Source organism: Carex rostrata, chromosome 11 (assembly GCF_964058835.1).
Source record: "Carex rostrata chromosome 11, lpCarRost1.2, whole genome shotgun sequence".
NCBI classification, from domain to species: domain Eukaryota; kingdom Viridiplantae; phylum Streptophyta; class Magnoliopsida; order Poales; family Cyperaceae; genus Carex; species Carex rostrata.
The window spans coordinates 10135183-10152985 of NC_135928.1; the positions used below are offsets into that span (position 1 = coordinate 10135183).

A 17803-nucleotide genomic window follows, 5' to 3' on the forward strand; every position below is an offset into this window, starting at 1 on the left:
CGCCTCATTAGTGAACGGGTTGATCACTTTCAACTAGCTTCATTTGCGAGAACTTGGGAGAGGAGATGGAGAGCGCATGGACTACTGTTAGCCGACGGAAAGGAAACCCTACCACCTCCCAGCAACCTGCGTCGATTAACCTCTCTACACCCCATATAACAACATGCCACTGTTCTCCCAAGTAGTCACTACCCCTCTCCTTCCTCAGCAGCTCTCCAAAACCACCCCCAATCAAGCTCCCATGGCCACTCCCTCTCCTCCCCATTCACCCCCGCCGGCCAACCCAACCTACTACTTCTTGCCGCACAGCCCCACTCAGCTCCAATTTCCCCCCTCTGCTCACTTCACCGAATGGCATGACCGTTGTTTTAGGTGCTGCCGCACGGGCCACACGGCTGCCTCTTGCTGAAATCCAATGTGTTGCGGCAAGTGCTGGGGCGAAGGTCACATGAGATCAAGATGCAACACAAAAACCCTCAATCTGGCAGTCATGCCATACTGGGCCGGCAAGCCCAGGCGCCTAGCTTCTCCTCCAAAGCAAGCATCGCCTTTTGATGAGTTGCTCAAGCCATGTCAGGGGGCTATTGAAGCCTTCCCCAACAACCGTCCCAAGAGGTTGTCATATCACATAACTAGGGACTCAACTACCAAATCAGAGCTCATGAAGCTCAGCTCTGCTGTGGTCTTTGACACCCATGGCAGGGAATATGGCTTCTCGTTGCAAGGTGTTATGGGCTTTGCCATGAGGACTGAGCTGATCCAACCTGCTGAGGTCTTCATTGGCAGGCTACAGAGGGATAAGTTCCTCATTGTTTTCCACATGGCATGGCGGCTGAAACTTTCATCAATGCTACAACGCCAGAGCTCTGGGATACGGATACAGATAGTCTCGGATACGGATACAGATCGGATATTAAATGTCACAGATAATATCGGACGGATACGGATATTTTTCATAATTAGCTTGTAAGTTACAAAACATTTATTATATTATTAAAATATTAGTCACTAATTATGTCATAGTGTCATATTGTTCATATATATATATTGGAATATGCTAGCATGCTATGCATAGCATAGAGCCCCTCCATGCAACGCCTTGGATTTCGACTTTTCAAAATTCTAACGGTCGATCCGAACCGTTCATCTTGTTCTCCATATTAATATGTATTTAGAGACCAAATTTTACATTTTTTGGAATTTTTTTACTATTTCTTTAGATTTATTGAAAATCGCTGTTTTTTATGGTCCAGATTTGCTGAAAACACATATTAATATGGAGAACAAGATGAACGGTTCGGATCGACCGTTAGGATTTTGAAAAGTCAAAATCCAATGCGTTGCATGGAGGGGCTCTATGCTATGCATAGCATGCTAGCATATTCCTATATATATATAGTGATGCTTCTATGGACATAAGGACCTATTTGTAAAATGAACATATTTTTATTTTCAAAGTTCAAACAGTCGATCCGAACCGTTCATCTTGTTCTCCATATTAATATGTGGTTGGAGACCAAATTTTACATTTTTCTGAATTTTTTTTACTATTTATTAAGATGGGTACAAAAAATATCAAATTCAGACCATTGAATTTTGTACCCATCTTAATAAATAGTAAAAAAAATCAGAAAAATGTAAACTTTGGTCTCCAAACACATATTAATATGGAGAACAAGATGAACGGTTCGGATCGACTGTTTGAACTTTGAAAATAAAAAGATATTCATTTTACAAATAGGTCCTTAGTGGCTAATATCAAAACGTTTGCACCAACCCTCCCGTGCAACCGAGTTAGTTTCCGATTTTTAAAGTCTAAATGATAAATCTAAACCGTTAGATGTGTTCTCCATATTAAAATGTGCTTGGAGACCAAATTTTACATTTTTTGGAATTTTTTTACTATTTATTAAGCCACTTTGAAAATCGCTGATCCAACGGTGGCTTCTGATTTTACTGTTCCAAACAGCCACCGTTGGATCAGCGATTTTCAAAGTGGCTTAATAAATAGTAAAAAAATTCCAAAAAATGTAAAATTTGGTCTCCAAGCACATTTTAATATGGAGAACACATCTAACGGTTTAGATTTATTATTTGAACTTTAAAAATTGGAAACTGACTCGGTTGCACGGGAGGGTTGGTGCAAACGTTTTGATATTAGCCACTCTCTCTCTCTCTCTCTATATATATATATATATATGCAATTTAATAAATTATTCATTTAGTATGCAATTTAAAAAATCAATTTAAGAACATATATCACATTTGTTGTGATTTAAAAGTGTAAACAGTCGGATACGGATAGTTAAAGGTCTTACCATATCCGTTATAATTTTTCGGATACGGATACGGATACGGTCGGATAATTTTAGTGTTTTTCCGGATTCGAATCCGGATGAAATTGGATATTATCCGATCCGTTTACACCCCTAAGTTTCGCGGATTCAAATATATATTTGAATACGAATAATTGTCAGATATGGATACAAGTATGATTTTAATTTCGAAAGCAGATATGACTACTGATATGAATAGTTATCAGTATCAGTGTTTTAATTTTTAAATACATGTATGTTTCTAGTGCTTCAGGTAGCGTACACAACTAAGCAAGAAAATTATTAAATAAGATTAATTAGTTAATTATGTAGTCGTGGAATGGAAATTGCTGGTAAGTTGAAGATTGGCATGACAAGGATGGTTATCTTCTTATTATATTATAGCCTCTGATACGGTGCTGCGTTGGACATTGACACAAATGTTATCTACATGATAACGACGCAACGAAATCTCCTTTTAATTTAACAGTGAAGTGTTCGAACGGTTTCGTGCTGCAACTTTCCAAGTCCAGTCTTCATATTTGCAAAAAGAAAGTTTGAAAGGGTACTTTTTGTTCTTTTAAATAAAGGAGTGATAAATAGTGTTGGGTTTTAGGCCCAAATAAGCTCAGCCTAATAATTGCCTTGTTCTCCTCTATTTCTTTGCCGGGATTCATATCCTCTGCATTAACTCAAAAGAGAATATTTTGAGTTAATGTATCTCAACTATTTTATTGGCTTTAAGATCTATGTGGACTAGATCTGCACTAACATTAAAGATCTGTGTAGACTAGATCCTCACTAATCTTTTGAGTTAATGCATATCAATCATTTGATTGGCTTTAAGATCCGTGCGGACTAGATCCGCACTAATGTTAAAGAGATCCTGTGTTAAAATCAGATAGCCAGATTGTCTTCATTTAAAATCAAACAGCTGAGATGCATTAACTCAAAAGATTCCCTTTTGAGTTAATGTAGAGGATACGTGTTCCTGCTAACCTACGTTTAATGTGGCTGATGCTTGGCGGCTCTTTGTGCTAAATAGAGAGAGAGAGAGAGAGAGGAAGAGATAGTGAGATAGAGTGATTGTTTGTATTAATATTTGGAATACTCTTGTTATCTCTTGTTTGATAGTGAAATTTGTCGGTCGTTTGTCTTTCGGTAGAGTAGGCTCGACCGAGTCACATAATCTCTATGTTTGCTCTCTTGTATACTTTTTGGAGTCGATCTATCTCCCGGTAACATATTTCATCCACTTTGATATATTTGCTTGTATGCAAGATTGCATTTGTTTCTAACTTCTCGGTTCTTATTGGTATACAATTTTTTGGGTCTATTGCGGGTTTTTTGTAGTTGATACGGAGTGTACCGGTATTCCGCATTTCTAGATTTAACCCCAACAAATTGTATTTCTTGTCTGCAACTTTTATATATACTTTAGATTGGTTTATGTTTTTTAAGAAAATATTTATACCATATCTTATTAAAATAAAGGGTTTTTTTTTATGAAAATATCTTTTTAGTTTATCTCGAGAGATTTTTTATTTCAATTTTGGGTTGATACGGGCCGACATTTTAGATTCTTATTTACATTCCGATATCTTTTTCTCTTTTGGTAAACAATAGCTCGGCCCTCTGAAAATTGTTTCAAATTACATTAGCAAATTTATTTAGAGTAAATATTCTTGACACAAAATTGACTAATTTTATCCTTTTGGGGAAAAAAAGAGGTTGCACGCTAAAGATGAACAAATCTCCACCTCATTCTCAATTTGATCTGTCTTCTTAATTCCTCTTATGAGACAGTTGAATTAATTTGTGGCGTGCATATATTCAAAATGGAACGTTTGTTTCTTTGAAATTTGCCAAGACGTCAAAGTATTAGATATTCCAAGAGAATAAATTATATATATGATAAAACGTCTTAGGAAATACGTTGTGTTTAATTCAAAATACATTTATTTTTTATATTTAATTATCTTCAAAGTAACAATGATCACTATTTTATTTTTATTCTAATTTTCATTTATTTTTGTTGATGTGCTCTATTTTTATTAAGATATAATTTATTATTTTTACAAAGTATCAAACGAAATAGAAGCTTTATCCACCTTAAAAATATTCAATTTTTTTTTTATAAAATCAGTATTATTGTTTTATTTAAATGTTAAATTTTGATATATATTTATAAATACATTCTTAAATCTTATTATACTATATTATATTTGTATGAATTTTTACAAATAATATGTAAAAAGATTTGATTATTTTATAATAATTCTCATATCTCATATACATAGTGTTACATCTGTAAATAAAAAAAAAATAAAAAAAAATAAATAAAAAAAATCGTAAAACGTTATAACGTTTTTCGCTGTAAAACTTGAGAAAAATAGCAATTTTACGAAGGCTAGATTCAATTAAAACGTCATAACGTTTTCAGAAAACGTTATAACGTTTTATACACTAAATTCTGCATTTTATACACTATTTTATGTGTTTCTCACCAGCTGAATCGTTATAACGATTTACCAAAACGTTATAACGTTTTATCCGACAATGTGAGGGTCTATTAGCAAAATTCTGTGTCTCTTCCTCTCTCACTTCGTCCCTTCTCCTTGCCTCTTGGGTGTTCCGCCAAAGAAAGGAGAAAAGAGAGAGAGAGCTTCCCTTCCCTCCAAAACTCACCAAAACTCCCGTGAAATCGAAGGAAGGAGCGAGAAATTGGTTGCTTCTCTCATCTAGCCCTCCCATTTGGTAATCCCTTCTCTCATCTTCTCTCTCAAAATCCGAATTTCTCCATTGTTAGGGTTTTTCGTTTTAAACCCGAGATTTGTGGTTGAATTACTTGTAGACTAGCTCCTTGAGCCTCATTGGTTGTTTATGTGTCGATTCTTTTCCCGATTTCACCTCGATTTTAGATTCCCATTTCTAGGGTTTTTGGTACCAAATCCAAAATTTGGAAATGTTGTTGATCGATTAGGCTAATCCGACCAAATAGACTTGTAATCGGTAAACCTCTCTCTCAACTTTGACATAGAGCAATTAATTCAATTTTCAACCAAATTGGGGTTTAATTAATCGGCAAATTGAATTGTTACGAGAACCAAAATAGTGAGAGGAATTGTTACCCAATTCAAATTGTGTATGGTCTAGAGGACCCAAACGTAAAAATGAGAATTGATAAGAGATGTTAAGTAATTAAGACCAATGAAGAAAGGGTTGACACTAAAATATATGAATTTCGTTAAGGAAAGTATAAAGAGATTAATACAACTCAAGCAAGCACTCGAACAAAGGTTAAACCAAGGGTACATGTAATATAGGTGTAGGCTCGGTCGAGCAAGACTTTGCAGGACATTTCGAGACGCCTGATCCATAAGTAAGCGGTACGCTCGTCGTAATCAGGTGCGGGATTCTTGGACTTGTTTGATACTTTATTTTCAGGAATTAAACTGTTTATTCGTTTGTCATGTTGAATGCTTAATTGTTGCATACTTTGAAATTCATGTTGCATATTGATTCTCGCATAAATGAGAATGATTGAATTGTTCGGTTAAGGTAAATTGGCATGTTGGTATGGTTATTATTTGATTAGTTCTATTAATTGTTCTATACGTGAATGGATCTGTCAGGCCGACCTGTTTAGGTGGCTGGATCAGGTGACGGTGACCTATCCGTTGATCTGTTTCTGAATTTGCCAGGCCGACCTGTTTAGGTGGCTGGATCAGGTGACGGTGACCTATCCGTTGTTCTGTTTCTGAATTTTCCAGGCCGACCTGTTTAGGTGGCTGGATCAGGTGATGGTGACCTATCCGTTGATCTGTTTCTGAATTTGCCAGGCCGACCTGTTTAGGTGGCTGGATCAGGTGACGGTGACCTATCCGTTAATCTGTTTACTGAATTTTGCAAGGCTGATAGCCGACTTTGGTTCTATTTGAATGAAATTGCAAAGTTGAGCAGTATGGCTGACTTTGATTCCGCGTGATTGCATTTTTGTCAAGTTGACCTGTATAGGTGACTTGTAACCAGATCTTAAGAAATGGTTAAGCCAAACAGCTACAGATGGGTGTCAGATAAAGGGTCCAGCTTGGTTGGCCATCTGTAGGCGCCTGTAACCCTACAGATGTGGGTTTGATAACGATCCAGCTCGAAAGAACATCTATAGTTGCTACAAGCCCTAATGAATTAAGTTAAGCCAAATATATGTTAGGTTTTGAAATTCATCGTGGAAATTCCGTAAACTGTGATTCGATTTATTATTTGTTGTCGAGCATATGCATTCCTTTTTATTATGAATATGTATTTGTTTGAATTGCTATTGAATGGGTTTCATTTTTGAATATGGAGTTTGATTGCAAGTCCAATAATCTAACTGTGGCAAATACGCACTGAGAATTTATTCTCACCCCCTCCCTTTGGGTCATTTTCAGGTTTATTACACGGATACAGCAAATGAGGATATTGCTAATGCATATAAAAGATCCACTGCCTTGCGTATATATATGTCTTAATAAATATACACGGCAGGCTGTCAGACCCGGGATTTGGGGTGTGACACATAGGTAGTTAAATAAACTAGCAATTGAACTGGTTGAACTATCGGTTTGACTAATAAACCGTTAACATGAAGCTTTACGTATTAGACAGATAATTTGACGCTACAAATTGACATAACTGCGCATCAGACTCTATCAAAACGACTCCTTTGTTGTAATTGTAAAAAAAATTGAATTGTTACAGAATTATCCAGTGACCAATAGCCGTAGTTTGAGGCGGATTCATAATTTTTGTCAGGACAAAAAAATAATTAATTGGACTTAAACTCATTAACTAATTGTCAAAAAAATTATTAATATCCAAAAAACATTAAATTTCAGAAATTACCCAGATTTTCGTGTTTTTTTTAAATCTACCCAAACCGCAATTTCTTTTTGCAGTTTTAGATAGAATTATCGCAAACAAATTTGCAGTTTTGGAAAAATTTTGCGGTTTGAAAATAGAAATTGTAAAACCTCAAAATTTTTTTGCGGTTATTCATTTTTAATATTTTTTAATTAAATAAAAATATTTATAATTTATTTATCTTTTGTATTGAAATATTAGAATTTTTTATATATAAAATAGATGAAATACTATATAATTTGATTTATTAGAAAGACTACCACAAATAATCCGAATGAACATTTTTCATGTCATATTTTTTGCTTGTGTGGCGATGAGCCCGAAAGTATGTCATCATGAATCTCATTTGAAAGATAAAATTGCGTAGAATACGTTCGTAGTTTTAGATTCGCAAAACTCTTTATAGATCGTTAGAAATGTGGACGACATTGAAAAAAGAAAAAGAAAAAAACCACCTCTAAAAATGTGTATGATTTTTCTTCCCATGTAGTTTGAGTGGTCCCCCATATAGTCGTATCAAGTTAGACATGTTAGTATTAATATCTTAGTTTGTAAGTATTAATTAATTATCTTTCAAGTATTTATACCTATAAATTTAATTAAATTTGGAAGAGCACATTGTTTTGAATAAATTTAATTAAACTAGTTAATTAAGTTAGTTTATGGAAATTAAACACGATTGGGGAAGATAAATACTTATAAGTATAGGTATAAATACTTGTGTGACGATGAGCCTGAAAATATGTCATCCTAAATCTCATTTAAAAGATAAAATTGCGTAGAATACGTTCGTGGTTTTAAATTCACAAAATTCCTCATAGATCGTGAGAAATGTGGACGACATTGAAAAAAAGAAAAAAAAACACACCTTTAAAAATATGTATGGAGAGTTTAAAAAATGGAAGATGATGGGAGATGGGAGTGGAAGGATTCATATAATTATTCATAAAAAAAAATTCTCCAAATGCTCCTTCAATATTTCCGTCCATTCCACTCCTGCATTCTCAAAAGTCAAAATTCTCCGAATGCTGAATGGTGGTTTCCAGTGACTTACAAATGGAGAGAACAAAAATTCATATCGGTGCTCCATATATAAATATTTACAAGTACCAAGCCACTTGTTCTAATCTATTGTACAAAAACGATTGGGAAGCCACCCACCTAAAAGGTATCAATTCTCAATTATCCATGAAAAAGCGCAAGTGATCGATCTACATTTGGTTAAAGTGCAGAGATTATGGGGATCAAGAAGAAAACCTTCATGGCCGCAGCCTTTTATCTTCTCTGCTTCCTCTCCTTGCTTGTCGAGGGATTCGACCGAAGCGAATTCCCTGATTCCTTCCTCTTTGGCACTGCCACCTCTTCTTATCAGGTTCTCTCTCCCTCTCTCCTCTCTTTCTTTTTGAAAAAATTGCAAGAATCAAAAGCAACATATAAGATCATATAGGTAGAGCCACATAACATCCCTGCGTTTCGCCCTAACAGAGCAATTGCATCACTTAAAAGAAAAAAATACAGAGCAATTACCAATTGCATTTCAAATTTCCAATATTTGCTACTAAGACCAACAATGGAGTTAGGCAATTATATGATTATCCACATTTGGTATTAAGAAGAAGAGCATCTAATTAAATAAAAGAAAATATATATTTAGCATACGGCTTGATATTGACATGTACAAAAAATGTTTAGCATGCTTTATGGCTTGATATTGACATATACAAAAATATTTAGCGTGATCTTGTAAGCATTTCTATCAAGGGGCACGGGTATAGAAACATATCCAATATTAATTTAAATTATAGAAAAAAAAATATGACATAAAACATTCACTGATGTTATCTGATAAGTTCCAATATTGTTCGGAGGAGCATGGCCGAAATTTTTATTTATACCCTTTTAAAAAAATAAATAAATTAAAACACTTTCAAAATAGGGGAATTCAACATTTAAGTGAATTGTTAAGCCAATCTACAGTCCATTTATGGGAGGTCCCAGATTTGTTTAGAGTTCTCTTAAAACTGTAATATATTTAACATTACAGTGTATTTTTTGGGCTTTTGGGGGCCGCTAATTCAATCTGCGCTATCCCCATAAATAAGCTGCAGATTAACTTAGCGATCCAGGTAAACATAGAATTCTCCCATTTTGGAGGTGTTTTGTTTTTGTTTTTGTTTTTGTTTTTGTTTTTAATGCTATTAGGGAGCATGTGCTTCCATTTCCCAAGATTTGTCTCTAGCTAAAAGTAGTTATTTAGTCCAAGTTTATTCTTAAATATTGTTGTGGACTATAGTACTGAAGTGGTATAATAAAAGACCTAAACATAGGTGAATATAATATTTCTGTTTAGATTCTGACCATCTGATCATAATCTGCACGAATATTAAAGAGGCCTCGTGCATTTTATCTGGACATAATTGGTCCGAATCATGATCAGATGGTCCAGATTTCTGATTTTTTTATTAATAGAAAATAAATAAATAAAATATCGAAATAGGGGATAGTTTTTTATTTTTGTCGAAAAATAAGTAGACTGGGTCCGTTTATTCCGTCCAGCGGACGGGACTAATTATCCCGTCCAGCTTAATTTAATTAACAATCAAATTAATCAAACTCAGCGGAGAGAAAAGAAAGAAAAAAAAAATTCGAACGGTATAATCCAACCCGTCTGGGTTTAAAAAAAAAATGAGACGGTATGATTAAACCCGTCCGGATAATAATCTGCGACAACAAATACTTTTTAAGTACCATTTAATTTATACATTAATTTAATTAGCCTGGTGCCGATTTCAACCTATGTAACAGCTGCACTTCGTTTGGAGACATTCATTATATTGACTTTGTGGTTAGTCAATCCTTGATTTATAACCAGATGACCTTATTACCTTGATTAATGGATCATTTATAATATATTTTATTTTTACTTGTATGGTAACAAGTCAAGCATCAATAGTTTTATAATACACGGTTTATATATGCTTAATTAACAAATGCATTCAGATATATATATACCAGTGCAAATCTTTGTTTATGTACTATTTAAGTATGTACATTCAAAGGCTGTTAGCGTCGGCCGATTAATTGGTGACGGTGGTCAAACCGTCACGCATATCTTTAACGGAGGCATGTTTGCGGTGAAAAACGTTTAATCGGCTGTTTTTCCCGATTAATCGGCCGTTTTACTGATTAATCGACCGATTATTCCCGTTTATTGCAGTTTATTCTAATTTTTTTCACATTGATTTTTTTTATGTGATAGTGTGTGATAATAAGTTTTATAAATCATGTATTGCGGTTTTATTTGTGCTTTGACATACATTCAATATTTTTTGTATATGTTTTTTCTTCTTACTTACTTTAAAATTTATTAATTCTTCTTCTATTTATTTATCATATATTTTTCTTACTAATTACTGATGTAATTTTTTCAATTAGTACGACATATTCATTTATGAAACTAAGTATTATAAACTAAATTTAGTGATTTTATGTTGGAATGCTTCATTTCTTTCACATAATATATTATTAGTATTTGAAAAAAGTTTTAACTCTTGAATTTATTTTTTCATTAAATAAATGTGTTACTGACACATGTAAAGTGCTTGTGCGTTAAAAAAAAAATAAGTGCAGTGTCATGTTATAATAATGAAATTAAGTTAAATTAAGTTTATTTGATAAGTTTAATGAGTTAAATAAATTATTTTTAATAAATTATGATATATATAAATAAATTTAATAAATACATTAAATTGTCCGCATAATTCTGATTAACTGGCCACATACTAATTAATCGCTTGACGGTACTCTGTCCGTCTGACAACCACATACCGTTATTTAAACCACTGGTATATATATATATATATATATATATATAGAATTAGGCTGGGGTGCTATGGATAGCATAGTGGCCTCTATGCTACGGCTCAATATTCGAGTTTTCAAAATCCAAACGGTCGATCCGAACCGTTTATCTTATTCTCCATATTAATATCTGTTTGGAGACCAAATTTTATAATTTTCTGAATTTTTTTACTATTTATTAAGCTACTTTGAAAATCGCTAATCCAACGGTTTTACTGTTTTGTGCAGCCACCGTTGGATCAACAATTTTGTAAAATACTTAATAAATAGTAAAAAAATTCAGAAAAATGTAAAATTTGGTCTCCAAGCAGATATTAATATGGAGAATAAGATGAACGGTTCGGATCGACCGTTTGGATTTTGAAAACTCGAATATTGAGCCGTAGCATAGAGGCCACTATGCTATCCATAGCACCCCAGCCTAACTCTATATATATATATTGACTTGATCTAATGCTGCACCAGTATGCTTCTGATAACGAGGAATGGCGTGCTCCTTTTTTTAAAAAGAAAATTTCATTTTGGCATCTTTCATTTCAAGTGCACTACTATACTATAATTATAGTATAGTTAGCTGTTGAGGATTAGTTGAACGTGTGTTTTCATTGATCCTTTTTATCCGGGTATTTTCGCTGGGGACGGGATCCCTTAATCCGTCTTTTTTTTTTTTTTACCTCAGAGCCCGGACGGGTTTAACCATATCGTTCCATATATATATATATTTTTTACTCCGAACAGGTCAGATTATACCGTCCAGTTTTTTCTTTCCTCTCCTCTGAGTTTGATTAATTTGATTATTAATTAAATTAAGTCGGACGGGATAATTAGTCCCATCCGCTGGACGAGATAAATGAACTCGTTCTACCTATTTCTCGACAAAAATAAAAAACTATCCCCTATTTCGATATTTTATTTATTTATTTTCTATTAATAAAAAATTCGGTCCAGATTTTGGTTGGTAGGTACCAAATTGTTCTCCTACATGAATAGGATAGTTTACATAATTATGTCAATTAATTCTGATAGCGAAACCTAACCACTGCCAAATACCTTCTGGCCCAGTACACGTAATATTTTGGAACCGTTAGTATTAAATATTATTAATTAATCTGTCTCAACTGTTGACATATCTAATAAATGTACTATTTAATTAAAAACTACAAATATTTCAAATAATTTTGCAAGACAATATTTTGTATATTTTAGTACAAATATACATGTGTAGTCAGCCTTTGCTTTTTTCATTCGCAGATTGAAGGTGCTTATTTGCAAGGAAACAAAGAACTAAGCAATTGGGATGTTTTGTCCCATATACCGGGTTTGTTTTTATCAATTCCAAAGAATAATTAAGTCATCAGTTGCATAAACAATGGATTAAGCAACTGTTGAATTAACAGATCAGGGTTGTAAAGAATAATTAAGCCAGTACTTGTGGAAATATCAATTCCCATGATATCTCATATATATATATATATATATATAGGGTGATTGTTGCTATTCATCAATGAATAGCAGCAGAATAGTTCAGAGGTTTGGATCTTGCAATTTGGATCATACATTTCAACATCAGTTCCCAAAAATGGGGCCAGGATTGAAAAAAACCCATATAAGACATCAGTTGTTTCTTTTCAAGATGTGAAAAACAAGCATATAAGAACCCTCTTGTATCTACTGAAACCATAAGGTTTTTCGGTGTTGTAATAACAAGTGATTTGTAATATAAGCAACTTTTTATTTCTTTTGAATTAGGAAAAATTGACGATAGTAGCAATGGAGATATTGCGGATGACCACTACCATCTCTACATGGTGAGTTGAGAAAAAACTGAAAAGTAAAGGAACCAAAAATAATATTCTTCACAAATAATTCCAATAATTCTCAAATGTCTAACTCAGTCCTGAAATTTTGGTGCAGAATACATCTTTTTAATACACTTGTAGAATATAATGGGAAGAATATATTTTTTCGATAGTTGTTATATTTTTCATATCATTTACATAATTTCATCGATGTAATTGAAATAGAATTCGATGTTGATTTTTTATAGGATGATATCGAGTTGATGCATTCTCTTGGGGTCAATTCTTATCGATTCTCAATTTCTTGGTCCAGAATTCTTGCTGGTAAGCTAGTATTATTTTTGGCTGATTTATTTTAAATTTCTATATCTCTCTAGCAGGTAAAATAAATAGTACCAGATATTAGTTGAGAACTAAATTTTCATGGTAAATGGATAAACCTTTGATTGCCTTAAAGCATTTGACAATTGGTGCTTCAATAATTAAACTAAAAGGACACTTGAAAGATCAGGAAAAGATAAAAGAAGGGAAAAGAGTTAAACCGAGATATTCGTGAAGTGACTAAATTTGAATAACTATCAAAGTTCAGTGACTTAAGTTGAATAAATCAAGTTTGTTAACTTTTCTGAGGTGAAGTTCGTGATTCCAAGAAATTCACCCTAAAAAAGTTGAAAAACACAGATTAAATAAGGTAGCTAGGTCCACAGAGCAAAAAACCAGACACTATGCATAAAGTACAATTAATGGAAATTTGGTAAAACAAAGTATTTTAATCATTGACAGGAGATAGATTTCAAGGCGTAAATCAAGATGGTATTCAATTCTACAACAATCTTATAAATGCACTATTGCTTAAAGGTACTTTTTATCACAAGCTTATATGATTGCTAGTTTGCTACCTGTACAATTTTTATTTTATTTTATAATCTTCTATTCTTGAGAATGTCCCTGTGGCTAACTTAATTTGTTCATTGATGTTTTACGGTCAATCAGGAATAGAGCCATTTGTTACTCTCAATCACTATGACATTCCTCAATATCTGGAAGACAAATATGGAGGATGGCTTAATCCAGAGATTCAGTACAAATATTTTTTTTTTCTTTTTTATTTCTTTTTTTATTTTTGTTTAGTTTTATTTTATGTCGTGAACTGGATAAATTACAGAGCATGATGCATTAAGCCAATTTGTCTTTGCTTGCTTGCTTACATACTCGTAAAAATAGAGCTAATGAATAGAAACCACCAAAACAAGGCACATAAGTAATCCTTATTTCTACAAGAAAAAACACAAGTGATCACAAAAAAGAAAACAAATAAAATGTTACTCAATTTTTTTTGGTTTACAGGAAGGATTTTGGGTACTTTGCAGAAGTATGTTTCAGAGAATTTGGCGACCGAGTGAAATACTGGGCAACATTTAATGAGCCCAATGTCATGATTAAAAGGGGATATTTGGTTGGTACATATCCCCCTCTTCACTGTTCAGCACCATTTGGTGAGTGCCTCAGCGGAAATTCATCTGTGGAACCATATGTTGCTGCTCATAATGTCATACTATCACATGGAATTGCGGTTCAAATATATAAGAAAAAATATCAGGTATGTAGATGCATATTATGTAAAGTCGTGGATCTTGGTACTTTACCAGTCAGCAACTCTGATGCTTTGCATCATTGCATGAAGTTCAATGAAATTCAAGTATGCTTGATTGATTTACATAGTATTAAATCAATATCAGGTATATGTGTATTCTGATTCTGGTGCTTTACATAAAATTGATTAATGTATGTTAAATTCATAGGCAAAACAAGGTGGTAGAATTGGTATTGTAATGTCTGCAACCTGGTATGAACCGCTAAGGAACTTGACAAATGATTGGGTGGCCACTAAGCGACTTCTTGCATTTGATGTGCCATGGTAATTTGAGACAAATCATAATGATTAATTTTCATCAAAAATTTAAATTAATTAGAAAAATAATAATGTACGATATTAAACTAAAGTAAAATTCTTTTTTAATATAGTACCACAATGAACTAGGTTCACATATAGGGCACTCAAACTGCTGCATAGCTCTAATTTGAAAAACAAAAGGCTGCAGTATTGTGGTACTGCTGGTTAACTCTGTAATTACTGAAAAAGAGGAACTTATTCTATATAATTCTCTACAGCAAAGTTCATTTGATTTGTATTACTCACTACAAAGTTCGTATTGACTTACTATACTTGTTTGTTTAAGATGTTATATTTTCTATCGAACATTTTATTGGCAAATTAATTAGTTGTATATAAATGCATATATGTCCATGTCTGTATAGAATTTTTATCGCAGTTGATTTCAGAAACTTTTTACTATAGTATCAATTCAAATAGAAAATTAGATTTTGACATATGATGTTAATAAGATAGTTATACATTCGGTCATAACATTATCCTTTAAAACATGACCAACATAGAGAATATCATAATAAAATTTGAAAATTTCAAAGAACACCATATATTTGTCTGATTTTACTCTCTTACTGAGTACAGGTTTCTCGATCCAATCATTTTTGGAGATTACCCTTCAGAAATGCGGCAAATATTAGGCTCCAATCTGCCAATATTCTCATCTAAGGATAAGAAAAAACTAAGGTACAAGATGGACTTCATTGGTGTAAACCACTACACTACTCTATATGTGAGGGACTGCTTGTATTCTCCCTGCGAGGTAGCGGATTTTAATGGAAATGCCTTTACATACACTACAGGCGAGAGAAATGGCATCCCCATTGGAACCCCTGTAAGTGCAAAATGCAAATAATGTGGTTTCTCTGATTTCATCTGACAATTTTATGTTAATAGCTTCACCCAGAACCTCAGGCTCTTGATTGAAATGAAGAATTAGTTAAGGTGTGTCTGTTTGTGTAGGTGTTAATTTTTAGGTCAACAAAGTTTTAGGACCTTCTGTTGTTTTGCCAATTTGATTGAACAAGTTGAGTTGATAGTATATCAGGTCCAGTATAGTTGCATATCCTCTGAATTTGGTTGTTCTGAAATTTTGCGCATGCACACATTTTAATTAAATTTCTGTTCTGGGTATATGGGTAATTATAACACAAATATTGAGGTGTCTGGGTATATGGGTAATGAAGCCCGGCCATGCACATTTTCTTTCAAGGCAAATGGGGTGGATATTTGAAAAATTACTCTTTAGTGCCACTATCTGATCTGTTGGTCCTGCTGGAAAATTAATAATTTGAACCATACCCAGTCCATTGTGGTACTGGGTCTGTTCAGATCCAATTCATATTTGGTCGGGTTCTAGTAATCATATATAGGGGGGCCTCCTAATTCAAACTTCATATTTTTCATGTTTTTACAGACTGCAATGCCAACATTCTATGTTGTTCCTCATGGTCTAGAAATGATGGTCAATTACATCAAGGAAAGATACAACAACATGCCTATGTTTCTCACTGAAAATGGTACATCATATATATCATATTTATGACCTTTTTACTCCTTTTCAAGTCATCATGGGTCTTACAATTTTCCTAAACAAGGTTATGCACAAGGCGTAAGCAACTACACCACGGTGAAGGATTTCGTCAATGACTTGGACCGGGTGGATTATCTGAACAAGTATCTTGGAATGCTGCTTAAAACCATCCGGTAAAACATATCTCTGCACTTAATTAGTTACATTAAAGAGTTAGGGTATTGATTTTTGCTACAAATTAATTAAGTCTCTTTTCCTAATGTCAACAATCCTAATACATTTTAGTTTTTATATGTACTTTTTTATGTCATATATCTTTTTTATGTACTATGTTAGGGTTTAGGGGTTTAGGTTTCAGGGTTTGAGGTTTAGGTGTAGTTTCTACACAGCATGTTCCAAGTTAGAAAAAGGAGGAGAGTTCGTAATTGGTTTGGCGAGCGAGCGGTAAAAAAAACCTCTTTATGGAAATGAAACCCTCACAAATTGTTGCTGATTTTAGTTGGATTTCATTTCTAGCCTACCTGAACTTGTTTGGTAATAAAAGGCTTTGAATATTATTATTATTATGTTAGTTGCAACTTAATTAATTCTTGAAATTAATAAATGTGAGCCCTCTTAATATAGTGAACTTATTAGTTTACCTTTGTTTATATAGGAATGGAGCAGATGTAAGAGGCTACTTCATATGGTCCATAATGGACAACTTTGAGTGGCTCTATGGCTATACTCTCAGATTTGGGCTTTACCATGTTGACTTCACCACACAAGCAAGGACACCTAAGCTATCTGCCATGTGGTACAAAGAGTTTCTTCAAGGGTCAGATTCACTGTTGAAAGCAGATTAAATTATAGTAAAACAATTGTATGTAATTTCAAAATTACAGTTCTTTTAGATAAAAAAAAAAAAGAGGCAAATGAATTTTAAAAATTAGCTACCTCTTTTGAATAAGCCAATAAGGATTTTTTTCCATATGAGGCAAACCTTACATTAAAAAAAAGAATAATGAGATTTATAGTTGGATGCTATTTTGTAAATGGACTTGCTTGGTTTTTTTATTTTTTATTTTTTATCATCTATGTACAGTGTAATTATGAACATATGGGAAATAACATATGTACAGTGTAATTATTAACATATGGGTATATATGCCTCCTTATTTAGAATGCTTCTGTAATTAGAAATCTCAATGCTCAACACAAGTTAACAGTACAATTTTAGCACAACCCAGATTTTTCTGCATGAATATTTACTGTGTATTCTGATTTTTAAATTTTTTTTATGTTTTATAATATTATGTCTATTTTCTGAACACATATGTTCGACAATTTTGACTGAACTTGTATGTTTATACAGTTGACAAATGTTGGAAAATATTTCCAAGTACAGAAATAAATAGACTAAATACAGGCACCAAACGAATACATTCAGACTGATTAATCC

General features: G+C 33.2%; 1 protein-coding gene across 1 annotated transcript; it reads left to right on the forward strand.

The window, feature by feature from the left end:
• The first annotated feature begins 8398 nt into the window (after positions 1 to 8398).
• Positions 8399 to 17523, forward strand: LOC144561867 (beta-glucosidase 18-like). The gene is made up of 12 exons (XM_078310965.1): positions 8399 to 8592; positions 12333 to 12399; positions 12831 to 12889; positions 13129 to 13204; positions 13664 to 13738; positions 13874 to 13961; positions 14228 to 14480; positions 14683 to 14798; positions 15414 to 15663; positions 16246 to 16348; positions 16427 to 16535; positions 17018 to 17523. Exons 1-12 carry the CDS (start codon positions 8458 to 8460, stop codon positions 17205 to 17207), a joined length of 1521 nt encoding a protein of 506 aa, XP_078167091.1. The 5' UTR covers positions 8399 to 8457; the 3' UTR covers positions 17208 to 17523.
• Positions 17524 to 17803: the final 280 nt, after the last annotated feature.

Bases quoted from the DNA above. Each gene is read 5' to 3' on its own strand.
- LOC144561867 (XM_078310965.1), top strand. From the start codon at position 8,458: ATGGGGATCAAGAAGAAAACCTTCATGGCCGCAGCCTTTTATCTTCTC. The intron at 8,593-12,332 runs GTTCTCTCTCCC...TTTCATTCGCAG, and splicing joins CTGCCACCTCTTCTTATCAG to ATTGAAGGTGCTTATTTGCA. The intron at 13,739-13,873 runs GTACTTTTTATC...ACGGTCAATCAG, and splicing joins AAATGCACTATTGCTTAAAG to GAATAGAGCCATTTGTTACT.